General features: G+C 42.8%; 1 protein-coding gene across 2 annotated transcripts in view; it reads right to left on the bottom strand.

Moving 5' to 3' along the window:
* UBE4B (ubiquitination factor E4B) overlaps positions 1-17,843 on the bottom strand; it is a 153,857-nt gene that overhangs the window by 89,562 nt on the left and 46,452 nt on the right. For both annotated transcript variants that reach the window (XM_074380045.1, XM_039473879.2), the window contains exon 3: positions 1,858-1,993. In XM_074380045.1, the coding sequence (XP_074236146.1) occupies positions 1,858-1,993 (136 nt within the window). The remainder of the gene's footprint in view (positions 1-1,857; positions 1,994-17,843) is intronic.

The raw sequence follows: 17,843 nt of genomic DNA, 5'->3' as shown, positions 1-17,843 counted from the left end.
CATGAGCCTAGGAGTTCAAAAGGCTGCAGCGAGCCATGACTGTAGCAATGTACTCCTGCCTAAGCAAAAGAGTAACAACCTGTCTCAAAAAAATAGTCAGGAGTTTTAGATCAGCCTGGCCAATATGGTGAAACCCCGTCTCTACCAAAAAATTCACCAGGCGTGGTGGCGTGCACCTGAAGTCCCAGCTACTAGGGAGGCTGAGACATGAAAATGTTCGAATCCTGGAAGCAGAGGCTGCAGTCAGCTGAGATTCTGAGCCACTGCACTCCAGCCTGGATGACAGAGTGACACCCTGTCCCAAAATAAATAAAATAAAATAAAACAGAAAACAGAAAAAAGAAAGAAAAGGGGCAGTTCCACAGGAGTACACATTTCCCAGTTGACAGTCACTTTCTTTCAACTGTTATTCTGCCATCCTCTGGCCTCCATCACTGAGATATTTGGCTCTGATTTCTTTTACAGATAATCTCTCTTTTCTCTCTGGCTGCTTTAATGGTCTTTTTCTCTGCAAGGAGTGGGGATATTTATACTTAAATAAATAAATAAAAAGGTTTTTGTCACTGGTATTCTATAATTCCACTATAAAACGTGTAGATATGACTTTCTCTTTGTTTATTCTGCTTGGGATTCATTAGGCTTCCTAAATCTGAAGATTCATATCATTTACCAACTATCAAGAAATCAAGAAAAATTCAGTCATTGATTTTTTTTTTTTTTTTTTTTAGACAGAGTCTCACTCTGTTGCTCAGGCTGTAGTGCAGTGGTGTGATCTTGGCTTACTGCAACCTCCACTTCCTGGGTTCAAGCGACTCTCCTGCCTCAGCCTCCTGAGTAGCTGAGATTACAGGTGCATGTCCCATGTCTCAATAATTTTTGTACTTTTAGTAGATACGAGATTTCAATATGTTAGTCAGGCTGGTGTCTGACTCTTGACCTCAAGTGAATGACTGTCTTGGCCTCCCAAAGTGCTGGGATTATAGACGTGAGCCACTGCGCCCTGACTCAATTCCCTTTTCATCTTTTTAGCCCACTGACACAAACCGAGGTCTAAGGAGTCTGACTTGCTCAATCATTAAAGGAATCAATACCTCAGCCATTCTATCACCCATTTTTGGCACATATGCAGCACAAGAGGGCTGTTTCAAGACACCCTAATCCTTATGAAGCAAATAGGGTATTTGGCTTACCTATCTGAAATATTCCAAACTTTAAAATATCATTAATCAGTAAAAGTTTTAGGGAAAGGCATATGCTTGCCAACTTTATATTTACAAAATGAGAACGATCATTTTTTATTTTTACCGACTACACCATTATTTCATAAAAGATATTTAACACAGAAGTATAGTGGGCCAGGTGTGGTGGCTCATGCCTGTAATCCCAGTCCTTTGGCAGGCTGAGGCAGGCAGATCTCTTGAGGCCAGGACTTTGAGACAAGCCTGGCCAACATGGTGAAACCCTGTCTCTATTAAAAATACAAAAATCAGCCAGCCATGGTGGCGCACACCTATAATCCCAGCTACTCAGGTGGCTGAGGCAGGAGAATCACTTGAACCTGGGAGGTGGAGGTTGTAGTGAGCCAAGATTGCACCACTGCACTCCAGCCTTGGCAACAGAGCGAGACTCAACAACAACAACAACAACAACAACAACAACAACAACAACAACAACAACAAAAGTATGAAGAACATTTCTGAATAATACAAAACCTTTAAATTTAATAAATTTGACACTAATTTGCTAAGGAATGGCATGGTCTCTGGCAATTTACGACTACTGGACTAGAGACTAAAGTGAATGGATCTTTCTCTTTCCCTAAGTAAAACAGCATATAAGAAAATGGCTTCACTTTACCTTTTCTCGCATGACACACCATCGATATCCATGCTCTGAGAACGTGAGAGAGACTGAGATTGTGTTTCAAGGCTATTAGAGGGCGAGCTGCTGAGAGAACTGACTCCTTCACTGCTCTGGCTTCGATGGGCTACTCCTAGATGGAAAACATAGTAAGGATGAAGCCCCATGTGAAATAACGTTAAAGCTATTTGTAATAGCGACAGTAAACATGCGCAGTCTGCAGTCACACCATCATGATATTGCAGCAACCTAGGAATTTCTATCAGGTTATATAAAAAGCTGGAAACAATATTAAAATCCTAGGAACATTACTAAGAAATCCTAAGTTATCAATATATTTCATATGAGGTCAGTAACAGCTATATCTAATGCCTAAAACTCACTCCTCATCACCTCTCTTGCACCAATTCAAACTATGGTCCACAAATACAAATTAGAAATACAAATTAACTTCCATGATAGTCCAGAAAAATCCTTGCAGTGTAAGTAAGATATATTAATAAACCAGGCCAGTGCAGTGGCTCACACTTGTAATCTCAACACTTTGGGAGGCCGAGGCAGGTGGACCACCTGAGGTTGGGGGTTCAAGACCAGCCTGGCCAACATGGTGAAACCTTGTCTCTACTAAAAATACAAAAATTAGTTGGGTCCCTGTAATCACAGCTATTCAGGAGACTGAGGCAGGAGAATCACTTGAATCCGGGAGGCAGAGGTTGCAGTGAGCCAAGATCGCACCATTGTACTCCAGCCTGGGCAACAGAGCGAGAGGATATATTAATTAACTTACAGAAAAATATGTGATAAAGCGAGTATAATAAAATGTTAATGGTAGAATCGGGATGGTGAGTAATATGGGTCTTCCTTACAAAATTCTCTCAACTTTATGTTTAAAATTTTGGTAATAAAATGTTGAAAAAAATATAAGTGGACTATTCAACAATGTCCTTTGATATAGATCGATCCATTTATTGATTGAACACCTTAGTGGAAATTAAAAGCCTGACACTTTGTTGCCCTCACAGAGCTTGCAGTACAGTGAAACTGCAGTCATTTGTATAGGGACAGACGATTTCTCACGGCAATTTCCTCATCAATGTCTTTAAAATCATGTTTCACATTGAAGTTTTAAAAATTATTTTAACTCAATCAACATCTTCCTATGAAAACAGAAGAATGTTTACCCAAGCATTTGCAAATACTTTAAAATACATATACCTATGGAGCTGAAAGAAAAATGACACATTTACAAAAACCATTGGCTGGGCATGGTGGCTCACGCCTGTAATCCTAGCACTTTGGGAGGATGAGGAAGGCAGATCGCTTGGGGTCAGGAGTTTGAGACCAGCATGGCCAATGTGGTGAAACGCTGTTTCTACTAAAAATACAAAAATGAGCCAGGCATGATGGCACACACCTGTAATCCCAGCTACATGGGAGGCTCAGGCAGGAGAATTGCATTAACTTGGGAGGTGGAGGTTGCAGTGAGCCAAGATGGCACCACTGCACTGAAGCCTGGGTGACAGGGTGGGATGCCATCTCAAAAAAAAAAAAAAAAAAAAAAAGATATGAAAAAAAAACCCAGAGAAACTTGAGAGTTACCAGTCGTAGTGAAAACGATTACTAAATAAATACAATTTCAACCCTTCCAGCATTCTATGAAAGTAAACTTGCCACCTTTTAATGTTTCTCTTCGTTGAAGAATATTACAAAACATGGCCGGGCGCGGTGGCTCAAGCCTGTAGTCCCAGCACTTTGGGAGGCCGAGGCGGGTGGATCACGAGGTCAAGAGATCGAGACCATCCTGGTCAACATGGTGAAACCCCGTCTCTACTAAAAATACTAAAAATTAGCTGGGCATGGTGGCGTGTGCCTGTAATCCCAGCTACTCAGGAGGCTGACGTAGGAGAACTGCCTGAACCTAGGAGGCGGAGGTTGCAGTGAGCCGAGATCGCACCACTGCACTCCAGCTTGGGTAACGAGAGCGAAACTCCGTCTCAAAAAAAAAAAAAAAGAATATTACAAAACATTTATCCATTCTTGAAAGCAGTTCTTTGCATGTACTAATTTACTAAAACTTTCAAAGGACTTATGAAGAAAGTAAAAAGCTAAATTTTCTCTCTTCCTAAGACTCAGTAAAATACAAAAGGCATCTAATGTAGTGAGAATTCTGAAACAAGCTCGTAAAAGACAGTCAAACTTTTAATTCATTAGTTTCAAGAAATAAAACCCAAAGTACGTTCTGAAAAAAATATTTATTGAAGGAATAAGCAACAGAGCATCAATAAGGTTCTTAGAAGAATATTATTTTACCTATCACAAGTAAAAGTCAAGTAACTTTTAAGTTAAAATTAATCAATAATAAAGTTCAGTGATCATTATGGTAGCAAATAAGCAGGCTTTAAAATTTCTACCTATAAAACCAGTTCTAAAATTAAGCTCATAATTATAAATTCTTTTAAAAACTGTATCTGTAACACAGTATAGTATGTGTACAATAATACTGTAGTAATAGAGCACCAGTGTGTATCACACAGTGTAATCTACTGCATTTGTAATATTTTTATAAGACATCAAAGAGATCATGTGAATTCCTTTTTTCCCGCATATTCCACATGATCTTCACATTTCGGGTCAAGTGCAATTCTGCAGCAATTGCAACAATTTATTATGTATACAAGTGTTCCTCAGTCTCTGAACACCATGGGATTCCATTCGTTGTTTTTATTTATTTATTTATTTATTTATTTATTTATTTATTTATTTATTTATTTTTGAGACAGAGTTTCACCCTTGTTGCCCAGGCTGAGATGCAATGGCATGATCTCAGCTCACCACAACCTCCACCTCCTGGGTTCAAGCAATTCTCATGCCTCAGCCTCCCGAGGAGCTGGGATTACAGGCATGAACTACTACACCTGGCTAATTTTTGTACTTTTAGTAGAGAAGGAGTTTAACCATTTGCTCAAACTGATCTTGAACTCCTGAGCTCAGGTGATCCACCTGCCTCAGCTTCTCAAAGTGCTAAGATTACAGGCGACACAGTGCCCAGCCTCCTTATTTTCTTTTCAGAGATGAGTTTCACGGCCAGGCGCAGTGGCTCACGCCTGTAATCCTAACACTTTGGGAGGCCGAGGCAGGCAGATCACCTGAGGTCAGAATTTCAAGACCAGTATGGCCGAAAACATGGTGAAACCCCATCTCTACAAAAATACAAAAATCAGCCGATCATAGTGGTGGACAACTGTAATCCCAGCTACTCTGGAAACTGAGACAGGAGAACTGCTTGAACCCAGGAGGCAGAGGTTGCAGTGAGCCAAAATAGTGCCGTTGCACTCCAGCCTCGGTGACATGCAGTGAACCATGACTGCATTACTGCCCTCCAGCCAGGGTGACTGAGGGACACTCTGTTTCAAAAATAAAATAATAAAATTCAACCAGGTGCAGTGGCTTACACCTATAATCCTAACATTTTGGAAAGCCAAGGCAGGTGGATCACCTGAGGAGTTCAAGACCAACCTGGCCAACATGGTGAAACCCCATCTCTAACTAAAAATATAAAAATTAGCCAGGCATGGTGGTAGGCACCTGTAATCCCAGCTACTTGGGAGGCTGAGGCAGGAGAATTCCTTGAATCCAGGAGGCAGAGGTTGCAGTGAGCCGAGATCATGCCCCTGCACGCCAGCCTGGGCAACAGAGCGAGACTCCATCTCAAAAAATATATAAACAAAAATAAAATAAAATGACATTTCAAGTTTGTGAAGAACAATAATGGTATTTTAAATACTGGGATAAGAAAACCAACAGCAAGAATTAGAAAATTACTTTGATCTTCATATTCATAAGACAGAATACCCTTTCCTTAGTGTCAAAAGGCAGAATCATGCATAGAATCATACACGTGGAGTCAGTAGACCAGGACTGCTCCTTGGAGAACTGGCTGATTTCTAGAGCTGAGGCAGGAAAAATCCAAGGTTAAGTCTAGAGCATCTTACAGTGCCAGAAAGACAGTGTTCAAAATAAAATAAAATAAAAGGCACATCAAATGGACCAAGGATCCAACTTGAAAGAACTCCCATGGTGCAAGCTGGAATAATTCCTGAAAAATAAGTAATGCTGCTATTGAAATCATAACCAAAGTATAAAATAAATGTGTATGAGTTCATACTGATCTAAGAGATTAAATACATAACGGGAAAAGGGACAAGTTTTCCTTATAGAATTCCAGATTATATATATGTACTTACCCATTCCAGGAGGTAAAGTTTAATTCCCACCCCTTAAAAAAAAAAAAAAAAAAAAAGGCACTCGATACCGAAGAACTGAGTATGGAAAGGGAAAAACAGTAACTTTACGTGGAGAAACCTGGCCAGCACTAACTTAGGCATGTGGTGATGGTTATCAGCACCAGGGACATCATGTGGATACTACACACCCCTGACAGGATGTGACGGGAATGGCACTTCACCTGTGTGACATTCTTCCCCAAAACCCACAACCCCAGTCTAATCGTGAGGAAAACACAAGACAAAGCCAAATTAAGGAACATTCTACAAAGTACTGACTAGTATTCTTCAAAACTGTCAAGATCACGAAAACAAGACTGAGATGCTGCCATAGACCAATGGAGACTGAGGAGACTCATGTTTAGTTAAAATCATATCCAGGCCAATTCCTTCGTTTTCGCAAATGAACCAGATATTAACATTAGGGGAAACTGGATGAAGGGTACACAGCGATCCTGTATACTATCTTCATAACTTTTCTATACATCAAAAATTATTCTAAAATAAATGTTTATTTTACAAAAAAACTAGGACTGGACCCCAGTTCCATCATTTCTAGTTTGTAATCTTAAGCAAGACTTCTTACTTAGTATTTTTACCTATGTTCTGGTAATACTGGCATCTGTGCAGCCTACTTCATAGTTCTACTTTGAGGAGCCAATAGAAAAAAACCAATGTGAACATGTTTACAAGTTCTATAGATACACCTGTATGAGTCAGACAAGAACAGAATGAGAAATCAGGGCAAACCCGAGTGTAAAGAACAGATTCACCTAGTTACCACAGCATCTGCTCTGGTGCTGTCCACTTTTAGCATACCTAAGTACTAAAAAGAAAGGGGGAAGCCAGGCCCAGTGGCTCCCGCCTATAATCCCAGCACTTTGGGAGGCCGAGGTGGGCAATCACTTGAGGTCAGGAGTTTGACAACAGCCTGGCCAACATGGTGAAATCCCCTGTCTACTAAAAATATAAAAATTAGCTGGGCGTGGTAGCATGTGCCTGTACTCCCAGCTACTCAGGAGGCTAAGGCATGAGAATTGCTTGAATCTGGGAGGTGGAAGCTGCCGTGAAATAATGCCACTGCACTCCAGCCTGGGCAACAGATTGAGACTCTATCTCAAAAAGAGGAGGGGGGGGGCGTTACTTTATCCCACCACTGTTCAATGACTTTTCCCTCTCAACCTATCGGATCAAACAATCTCACAAGCGTAATTCCTGTGGATCTACTGATACTTCTATATTAACATTACCTGTTACAAACAATTCACAATGAACAAATAGATTTAAATTACAATCTACCTAACTCTTGTAGCCAAAAAGGATATATGCCTGTAACTGGATTTTTAGTCCCCCCAGGCACCATACCTCATTTACCCACACCTAAAGTCACTTCTCTACCCTGCACCCTTCCCTTAATAACTAAGAATACATTTCACAGTGGGTATTTAATAGTCATTGAACACTTTGGGAGGCTGAGGCAGGTGGATCATCTGAGGTCAGGAGTTCAAGACCAGACTGGCCAACATGGCGAAAACACTGTCTGTACTGAAAAATACAAAAAATTAGCTGGGCGTGGTGGCAGGCACCTATAATCCCAGCTACTCAGGAGGCTGATGGAGGAGAATCGCTTGAATCTGGGAGGTGGTGGTTGCAGTGAGTTTAGATTGCACCACTGCAGTCCAGCCTGGGCAACAGAGCAAGACTTTCTCAAAACAAAACAAAACAAAAAGACTCTTTCTCAAAAAATAAAAAAATAAAAAAAGTCACTGAATACGGGAGGGCTTTGGGACTATTTTCTAAAGTAAACTCTGTACTTGTTCTTAATACCTCAGTTTCTCTATAAAATGAAAAAACTGATGTTAAAAAAAAGAAAAGTCTAATGCTTTACAGTTCCGTCAAAGTTAGAAATTATGTGTTCAGGCCAGGCGAGGTGGCTCACACCTGTAATCCCAGCACTGTGGGAGGCTGAGGGGGACAGACCATGAGGTCAAGAGATCAAGACTATCCTGTCCAACATGATGAAACCCTGTCTCTACTAAAAATGCAAAAATTAGCTGGGCTTGGTGGCACACGCCTGTAGTCCCAACTAGTCAGGAGGCTGAGGCAGGAGATCGCTTGAACCCAGGAAGTAGAGGTTGCAGTGAGCCAAGATGGCGCCACTGCACTCCAGCCTGGCGACAGAGTAAGACTCCATCTCAAAAAAAGAAAAAAGAAAATAAATTATGTGTTTAATACTTTTTGAGTATCATGCGGCATACTTTACAATAACAAATCTAAATACCCCATTATCATCCCCTGTCAAAATCATAACAAATTTTAGAAACAAAAGAAGAAACAGAACCACACATCCTTGGCTGGTGAACATTTTCTGACCCTTCTCAAAGGGCTTCTCTCAGGTCAGGGTTGAGCTAATCTCTTTCATCTACCACATCCAGGCAGCCCAGGAAGATGCGTCACCCTGATTAAACAGAACCCCCTGAAGTCAAGAGGCCTGGGGCTAAGAGGTAAAAAGTTATTTTTTTTCTTTAGGATAATGGTATTTCCTGTCACTAGGAGAAGGAGAAGGGAACAAAGCATTTTGCTTCACTAAGGAAAGGGGATGGGTATAGTGACAGGGAAGGGTGTGGCTCTCAGTCCACTTCAGGGGATGAAATCCTGCCAAACCTGACCAATGTCCACTTCCTGGAGGCTGGTTAGGGCTTCATGTTTAGGCTCTCAAGGTATGGACATTCAACTCTAGGTGTTAAAGGTGACAAATTGTTCTGAATCCAAAGATTTCAAAGTCATAACTTTTTCTTAAACTTACTGCCCTTGGATTCTAATTGGAAAACTGGAGAGGGACCGGGTGCAGTGGCTCATGCCTGTAATCCTAACCCTTAGGGAGGCCGAGGCAGGAGGTCCTGCTTGACCCCAGGAGTCTGAGACCAGCATCACCAAGACGGTGAAACCCCATCTCTGCTAAATACACAAAAAAATTAGCCAGACACTTGGTGGTGGGTACCTGTAATCCCAGCTACCTGGGAGGCCGAGGAAGGAGAATTGCTTGAACCCAGGAGGTGGAGGCTGCAGTGAGCTGAGATCGTGCCCTGCACTCCAGCCTGGAGCAAGACTGTCTCAGAAAAAAAAAAAAACACTCAGCAAGACTGTCTCAGGAAAAAAAAAAAAAAAAAAGCCAAGCGTGGTAGTTTACACCTGTAATCCCAGCACTTTGGGAGGCCCAGCTGGGTGGATTACGAGGTCAAGAGATTGAGACCATCCTGGCCGATATAGTGAAACCCCGTTTCTATTAAAAATAGAAAAATCAGCTGAGTGTGATGGTGTGCACCTGTAGTCCCAGCTACTCGGGAGGCTGAGGCAGGGGAATCGCTTGAACCTGGGAGGCCGAGGTTGCAGTGAGCCAAGTTCGCACCACTACACTCCAGCCTGGCGCTGGCGACAGAGTGAGACTCCGTCTTGAAAGAGAGAAAGAGAAGAGAAGACGGGGGAAGAGAGAGAGAGAGAGAGACAGATAGACAGACACACAGACACTGAGGCCAGGCATAGTGGCTCATGCCTGTAATACCAGCACTTTAGGAGGCCGAGGCAGGCAGATCACGAGGTCAAGAGATCGAGACCATCCTGGCCAACATAGTGAAACCCTGTCTCTACTAAAAATACAAAAAAAAAAAAATTAGTTGAGCGTACTGACACCTGTAGTCCCAGATGCTCGGGAGGCTGAGGCAAGAGAATCACCTGAACCTGAGGTGAAGGTTGCAGTGAGTTGAGATCGCGCTACTGCACTCCAGCCTGGCAGCAGAGCAAGATGGTGGCAAAGCGAGACTCGGTAAGAAAAGAGACGGAAGGAAGGAAGGGAGGGAGGGAAAGAAGAAAACCCCCAGTGTACTCCCAAATCAGTGCAGTCAACCCAACTACTTCCTGGATGCCTACTATGAACTCAACAGATAGAAATACAAGATAGTTTTTTTTTTTATTTTTTTCAGAGCTTTCAGGGTAGTTTGGAAGATAAGACAAATGCACCAAAAACTAAGAGTGGTTTGTGTGGCACAATCTCTACTGGTTACAGGCCTTTTGGGGTGCATATGTTGACTGGGACAGGAACAGAGAAATGCTCTGAAAAATCAAGACACTGAATTACATGAAGAGGTTGGAACATCGTTACAGAGCACCTTGAAAGCCCTTGGATTAGATTGTAATTGGAAATAAAGATACGAGGAAGGCTTTTAAGCAGGTGAGTGACATGTATTCTCTCTCCTACGAAGCCACAAGATCCTCACAGGACAGGGAACACATAGTATAGAAACCACTCTCACACACAGTATTTGTCCCTGTACCTTTGCTGGGCCTGGAAGTACGACAAAGGCCATGAAAGCAGTACCGTGACACAGTTCACGTCTCACTGTGTGGGCAGAGTGCTAGTGGGCAGTTTGGAGTCACAAGCTGGGAGCTGGTAAAACCAGAAGCACAGCAGAGGTTGCAGGACCAGGTTAGCAAACGTGGGGCGGGGGGGTGGGGGCTGCAGATAGGGAGAAGTCCAAGAATCAACCCCGAGTCAAAACAGGAAGTGGACTGATTCCCAGCACTGCATGCCTCTCATGAACAAGACACCAACAGCACTTTCACCAGACTCATGAAGTAAATAGTATGACCCTAGGAATAATGCTGTAAGATTAAGCCCAGAACTAATAAAAATACCCCTTTGGTGGCCTAAAGACCACTCCAATTTGATGAAGTAACCATGCCAGCATAGGACACACCTGTTCCAACTCAGAATTAAAATGTACAAGCAAAAGCAAAGGATTTCAACCACATCTAGGAGCCTCCTGAGCCCAGTAGCCTTTTAGGGGTCTTGCTGCAGCCCTCAGGCCTTGTGGCTTCTGTCTGAGCCTCTATCTATAGACAGCCGCTCAACCACCCTTGAAGTCTCTCCTTCTCTCAAGCTGTGGACCAAGTAGAAGAGAAAACAACAACAACAAAAGGATTTTAATGTAGCAATCAACGACAGGACCAAAGTTAAATGGCTCTGATTTTGTTGAAATTCCTACAGGTGTATTAAAAAGCACTCATAATGCTCACTGAAGACTCAACATTTGAGAACGAAATGAGGGGAAATTGAAGATGACTGCTCCAGCCCTGCCTTGCATCCGTCATCAGCAAGTTCATTCTCACCCCAGAGCTTGGCACTTGTTTTCCTTCTGTCTGCAAAGACTGCCCCACAGATATCTACCTGGTCTGCTCCCTCACTTCATTCAGGCCTCTGCTAAAAATGTCACATTATTCCAGAACCAGAAATACCATTTGACCCGGTAATCCCATTACTGGGTATATACCCAAAGGAATATAGATTATTCTATTATAAAGACACACGCACATGTATGTTTACTGCAACGCTATTTACAATAGCAAAGACATGTACACACCCCCAGCGGTATTTACATCAACATACTGTTCTCTTTTCTTCCACAATTATCGCCATCTGACAGATTTCATGGTTTTGTTTGTTTTTGTTTTTTGAGGGGGGCTGGAGTGCACAACACAATCTCGGCTCACTGCTACCTCTACTTCCCAGGTTCAAGCGACTCTCATGCCTCATCCTCCCCAGTAGCTGGGCTTACAGGCACACATCACCACACAGAGCTAACTTTTGTATTTTTTGTAGAGGTAAGGTCTCACTATGTTGTCCAGGTTGGTCTTGAAAAAACCCCTGGGCTCAAGCAATCTTCCCACCTAGATCTCCAAAACACTAGGATTACCGGCATGAGCCACCATGCCCAGCTGGGTTTTTTAATTGTTTTCTCTCACTAAAATATAAGCCACATATCCTAGAACAGAACCTACTGCATAGGGGGATTTAAATAAATATGTATTACGTGAAGACTATGTGAATTTAGAGCATTCAATAAATCAGTGTAATAACCAACAAAAACTAGTATGTAAAACAGCTAAAACAGATCCAATCTGGAGGGATAAGAACAACAATTGTAGGTCAGGTGCAGGGAATCATGCCTGTCATCCCAATACATTGGGAGGCCAAGGTGGGAGCATCACTCGAGCCCAGGAGTTCAAACCAACATGGATAACATAGTGAGAATTCGTCTCCATAAATAATTTAAAAATTAGGGCCAGGTGCTGTGGCTCATGCCTGTAATCCCAGCACTTTAGGAGGCCCAGGCGGGCATATCACTTGAGGGCAGGAGTTTGAGACCAGCCTGACCAACACAGAGAAACCCTGTGTCTACTAAAAATACAAAGTTGGCCAGGTGTGGTGGCGCATGCCTGTAATCCCAGCTACTCAGGAGGCTGAGGCAGGAGAATCGCTTGAACCCAGGAGGCAGAAGTTACGGTGACCCCAGATCATGCCATTGCACTCTAGCCTAAGCAACAAAAGTAAAACTCTACCTCAAAAAAAAAAAAAAGAAAAACAGAAAAGAAATTAGGCTGGGCACAGTGGCTCACACCTGTAATCCCAGCACTTTGAGAGGCTGAGTGGGGCAGATCACCTGAGGTCAGAAGTTCGAGACCAGCCGGCCAACACAGTGAAACCCTGTCTCTACTAAATATACAAAAATTAGCTGGATATGGTGGTAGGCGCCTGTAATCCCAGCTACTCAGGGAGCTGAGGCAGGAGATTTGCTTGAACCCGGGAGGCCGAGGTTGCAGTGAGCCGAGATTGTTGCTCTAGCCTAGGCAACAAGAGCAAAACTCTGTCTCAAAAAAAAAAAAAAAAAAAATCAGCCAGGTGTGGTGGCACATGCCTATAGTCCCAGCTACTTGGGAGGCTGAGGTGGAAGGATCACTTGAGCCTGGGAGGTTGCAACTGCAGTGAGTTGAGATCCCACTGCTGCACTCCAGTCTGGGTGAGAGTGGGACCCTGTCTAAAAATTAAAAAAACATTAAAAAAAAAACAATTGTAATAGGATATGGAAGGTTGTTGCTCCCTATATTATATAAAGTAATAATACTATTGTTTTTAAAAGTAGAATTTTAAAAAATATACAAAACGTTATTATTTATGATAGTCGACATTCTGAGCAATAAATCACTAACGCTTATTCCTCTGATCTAAGTGAAATTTTGTACCCTTTGATCAGTATCTCCTCCTTCCTCTCCACCCCCATTCCCCAGCCTCTAGTAACCACCATCTACTCTCTGTTTGTATGAGTTCAACTTTTTAAGCTCCCACATACGAGTGAAAACATGCGGTATTTGTCTTTCTGTGCCTGGCTTATTTTACCTAGCACGGTATCTTCCAAGTTCATCCATGTTGCCACAAATGACAGAATTTCTTTCTTTTCAAAGGCTGAATAATATTCCATTGTGGATACATACCACAGTTTCTTTTTCCATTCATCTGAGGATGGATGTCTAGGTTGCTTCCCTATCTTGGCTATTTGGAATAATGCTGCAATGAACACAAGTGCAGATATGTCTTCTGCATACGAATCTAATTCCTCTGGATATATACTCAGAACTGGGATTGCCGGATCATATGGTAGCTCTATTTTTAGTTTACTGAGGGACCACCATATTGTTTTCTATAATGGCTATATTAATTTACATTCCCACCAAGGTAGAATTTTCAGTCAAATAAATGCCTGTGTGAAAATGCTCCCTCCCAAAAAAACCAACACAGAGCCTCGAGTCTGAGAAAGTAACTTATTTGTGGCTGTACTGTCAAGTACAAGACGCCAGCATCTGCACCTCTTCATAAGTCTGTGTTCTCATGCTAAACAGTGAGCCCTTGGAGGCTCCTGAGACTTTCCCATCCTTGCATCCCTAGCTCTCAATACAGTGCCCAATAGACGAAGCCATTTATTAACTATTTAAGTGCATGAATGGAAGCAGGAAGAAGGATTTAACATGTTGAGCCAACATGTTAAAGAGTAATTATAAGTTAAATAATCATTGAGTAGGTTAAAAACTAGCAGCCGGCCGGGAGTGGTGGCTCACACCTGTAATCCAAGCACTTTGGAGGCCAAGGCAGGTGGATCACCTGAGGTCGGGGGTTCAAGACCAGCCTGACCAACATGGTGAAACCCGTCTTAAAAAAAAAAAAAAACAAACAACAAAAAAACTAGCAGCCAAAGAAAAGAAACAAATTCTGTTTCTGATCCAGACTCAAGAACAAGCCCAGGGCCGGGCGCAGTGGCTCAAGCCTGTAATCCCAGCACTTTGGGAGGCTGAGGCGGGTGGATCATGAGGTCAAGAGATCGAGACCATCCTGGTCAACAAGGCGAAACCCCGTCTCTACTAAAAATACAAAAAATTAGCTGGGCATGGTGGCGCATGCCTGTAATCCCAGCTACTCAGGAGGCTGAGGCAGGAGAATTGCCTGAACCCGGGAGGCGGAGGTTGTGGTGAGCCAAGATCGCGTCATTGCACTCCAGCCTGGGTAACAAGAGAGAAACTCCGTCTCAAAAAAAAAAAAAAAAAAAAAGAACAAGCCCAGAGGCCAAACATGTCATCTGGCTTCTTTCTCACTAGTTCCAAACAGGCCCCACTATTCATTTCTGCTCCCAGAGCAGAGGATCTTTACCTGTGGTCTACAGATGAAAACAGAAGCCAAGGGGCTGAAATTACAGTAGTTATCTGACTAGCTGCTAAGTCTTTTATTTAAATCATTAATAAAGAAGCATATAAAGAACTATACTACAGTCTTTAAAAATATGTTGATAACTGTATTCCTACATAACTGTATAATCCTATTTTAATGTACATATTTAAAAGTAAATTTTGAGGCCAAGTACAGTGGCTCACAACTGTAATCACAGCACTTTGGGAGCCCAAGGCAGGAGGTCAGAACTGCTGATCACGTTAGGTCAGAAGTTCAAGACAAGTCTGGCCAACATGGTGAAACCCTGGCTCTATTAAAAATCAGTTGGGTGTGGTGGTGCATGCCTGTAATTCCAGCTACTCAGGAGAGTCAGGCAGGAGTATCACTTGAGCCCAGGAGGCAGACTATGCCACTGCACTCCAGCCTGGGCAACAGAGCAAGACTCCATCTCAAAAAAATAAAATAAAATAAAAGTATATTTTAAGAAGCCAATCAAAGGCTTCCCCAATTTGCCAAAGGGCACCATAGAATGAGAACAATTAGGAACTCCACTCCTGTAATCCCAACACTTTGAGAGTGAGGCGGGAAGATCGCTGGGGGCCAGGAGTTCAAGACCAGCCTAAGGCAACATAGTGAGACTTCATCTCTACAAAAAATTAAAAAATTAGCCAGGCATGGTGGTGAGCACCTGTAGTCACAAAGGAAGATCACTTAAGACCAGGAGTTTGTGGCTGCAATGAGCTATGGTTGCACCACTGCATTCCAGCCTTACTTTTTCTTAGAAAAACAAAAATAAAATCTTCCAGCTCTAGAGAGAGAATATACAGGCAACTAGAAGACCTGTTCCTCTAGACCCAATAATCCTGTCAAGATGAAAATGGTAGATAAAGGACCTGCTGGGGGCCTCTTGAGCAATCATGACCTCCTCATCAGAGGTCACAGCAGCCAGGAAGGGTAAGGCCGTCATCAGATATACTGCAGATGTTTGATGGGCAAACATCAAAGGGAAGACAAGCATAATTCCAAAACAAGGCTGTAAAATAAAATCATCTGAGACAGTTAAGAGGTTCTGAAGATGAAGCAATCACAGATCATCTAAAGATAAGAGAAGGAACTAAGAAAACTAGAATGTCCTCCAAAAAATTTAATAAACACAGATATTAAAAAGGAAATGTAAGAACATTTCCTCCCCCACTAGACTAAGCTCTTTAAGGAAAAAAACTGAGTCTCACTCATCTTTGCATTCCCATGACCAAGTACTATGTTTGATCTGCAGTAAGCCCTACATTTTAAAATGTAAAAGTAGCATAATCAGCCAGGCATGGTGGCTCACGTCTGTAATGCGAGTACTTTGTGAGGCTGAGGCGGGCAGACCACCTGAGGTCAGGAGTTCAAGATTGGCCGGGCCAACATGATGAAACCCCAACTCTACTAAAAATACAAAAATTAGCCAGGTGTGGTGGCGCACACCTGTAATCCCAGCTACTCAGAGGCTGAGGTGGGAGAATCACTTGAACCCTGGTGAGGTTGCAGTGAGCTGAGGTCGTGTAACTGTACTCCAGCCTAGGTGACAGAGACAGATTCTGTCTCAAAAAAAAAAAAAAAAAAAAAAAAAAAGTAGCATAATCAGTGTTAACTATAAAAAGGTGGCATTCATCTGTAGGAAAAGCATCACCCATATATATAAGGTTCTAAGAGAGGCAAGAGCAGTGCCACATAACAATGCAGTAAAAACATGAAGAAATGTCTGGAATAATAAATGGAAAGTCTGGAACAGCAGTGACCTGTGGACTTGGTTCCACAGGCACTAGTTATGTTATCATGTACATCTGAAACATTCTGTAAAAACTTTTTTCTAATTTTAGAAGAAAATAAACGGGCTGAAGATTTTTAAAATTCTGCTCAGCGTACCAGGAAAAACAGAGAGAGAATCCAGCTGGTCAGGGTAAGAAGAACAATGTCAGCCGGTTGTTTTTTAGATCTTACTTCGCGTCTAACATTTCCGACAAGAAATACTTCTTTCATTCATTTAGCCACGTAACACCTGGCATTTCCATAGTGCTTTCCATGTGCTAAGCACAGTGCTGGGGATAAGGGAATGAGCAGCACTGGCAAGGCTCCTGCCTAACCTTACATTCAACGGGCAGAGGGGACGCATATCAAAAACAAAGAAATAATATTCCTATTTGCAAGGAGGGTCTTAGCAGATGTAAGCAAGTTAAAATCAGCTCATACTCAATCAGTGTGGTCCCTAATCCAGTGGCTGATGTCATAAGAGGGAAACTGGGATGTAGACACACACAGAACAAAGATGGCCATGTGAAGACGGAAATGAAGACTGGAGTTATGTTGCCACAAGCCGAGAGATGTCAAGGAATGCCAGCAACCATCAGAAGGCAGAAGAAAGGATTCTCTCCTTCAGAGGGAGCATGGCGCTGCCAACACCTGGACTTTGAACGTCTAGCCTCTAGAACTGTGAAAATAATACTGCTGCTGTAAGCCTTCAAACGTTTGTAATATGTAGTTACAGCAGCCCTGGGAAACTAATACAGAAGCAGGTAGCACTGCAAGAAGCTGAGACTACAGATGGGAAAAGCAACTGGAAAGACGCCCTACAGCTTCTCAATCCTTGCTTTAGTTACTTGCATCTGAAAACAGCCCAACTAAGATGGCCACCAAATGACTGCTGCCAAGCACTCGTGGATGAAGGACTCCTTACCACAGGTGGCACCCCACTCAGTATTTGTCTCTGATAGCACTTCTTGGCCAGGCTCCGTGGCTTATATCTGTAATTCCAGCACTTTGGGAGGCTGAGGCAGGCAGATCACCTGAGGTCAGGAGTTGGAGAGGAGCCTGGCCAACATGGTGAAACCTCATCTCTACTAAAAATACAAAAATTACCCAGGCACGGTGGTGCACGCTTGTAATCCCAGCTACTTGGAAGGCTGGGGCAGGAGAATTGGGTGAACCCAGGAGGCAGAGGTTGCAGTGAGCTGAGGTGATGCCACTGCACTCCAGCCTGGGCAACACAGCGAGACTCTGTCTCAAAAAAAAAAAAAAAAAAAAAAAAACATAGCTGAGCATGGTGGTGGGCTCCTGTAATCCCAGCTACTCAGGGGCTGAGGTAGGAGAGATGCTTGAACCCAGGA

Source organism: Saimiri boliviensis, chromosome 11 (genome assembly GCF_048565385.1).
Source record: "Saimiri boliviensis isolate mSaiBol1 chromosome 11, mSaiBol1.pri, whole genome shotgun sequence".
NCBI classification, from domain to species: domain Eukaryota; kingdom Metazoa; phylum Chordata; class Mammalia; order Primates; family Cebidae; genus Saimiri; species Saimiri boliviensis.
The sequence above is the reverse complement of the archived record's forward strand: the minus strand, read 5'-3'. Positions and strand labels throughout refer to the sequence as shown.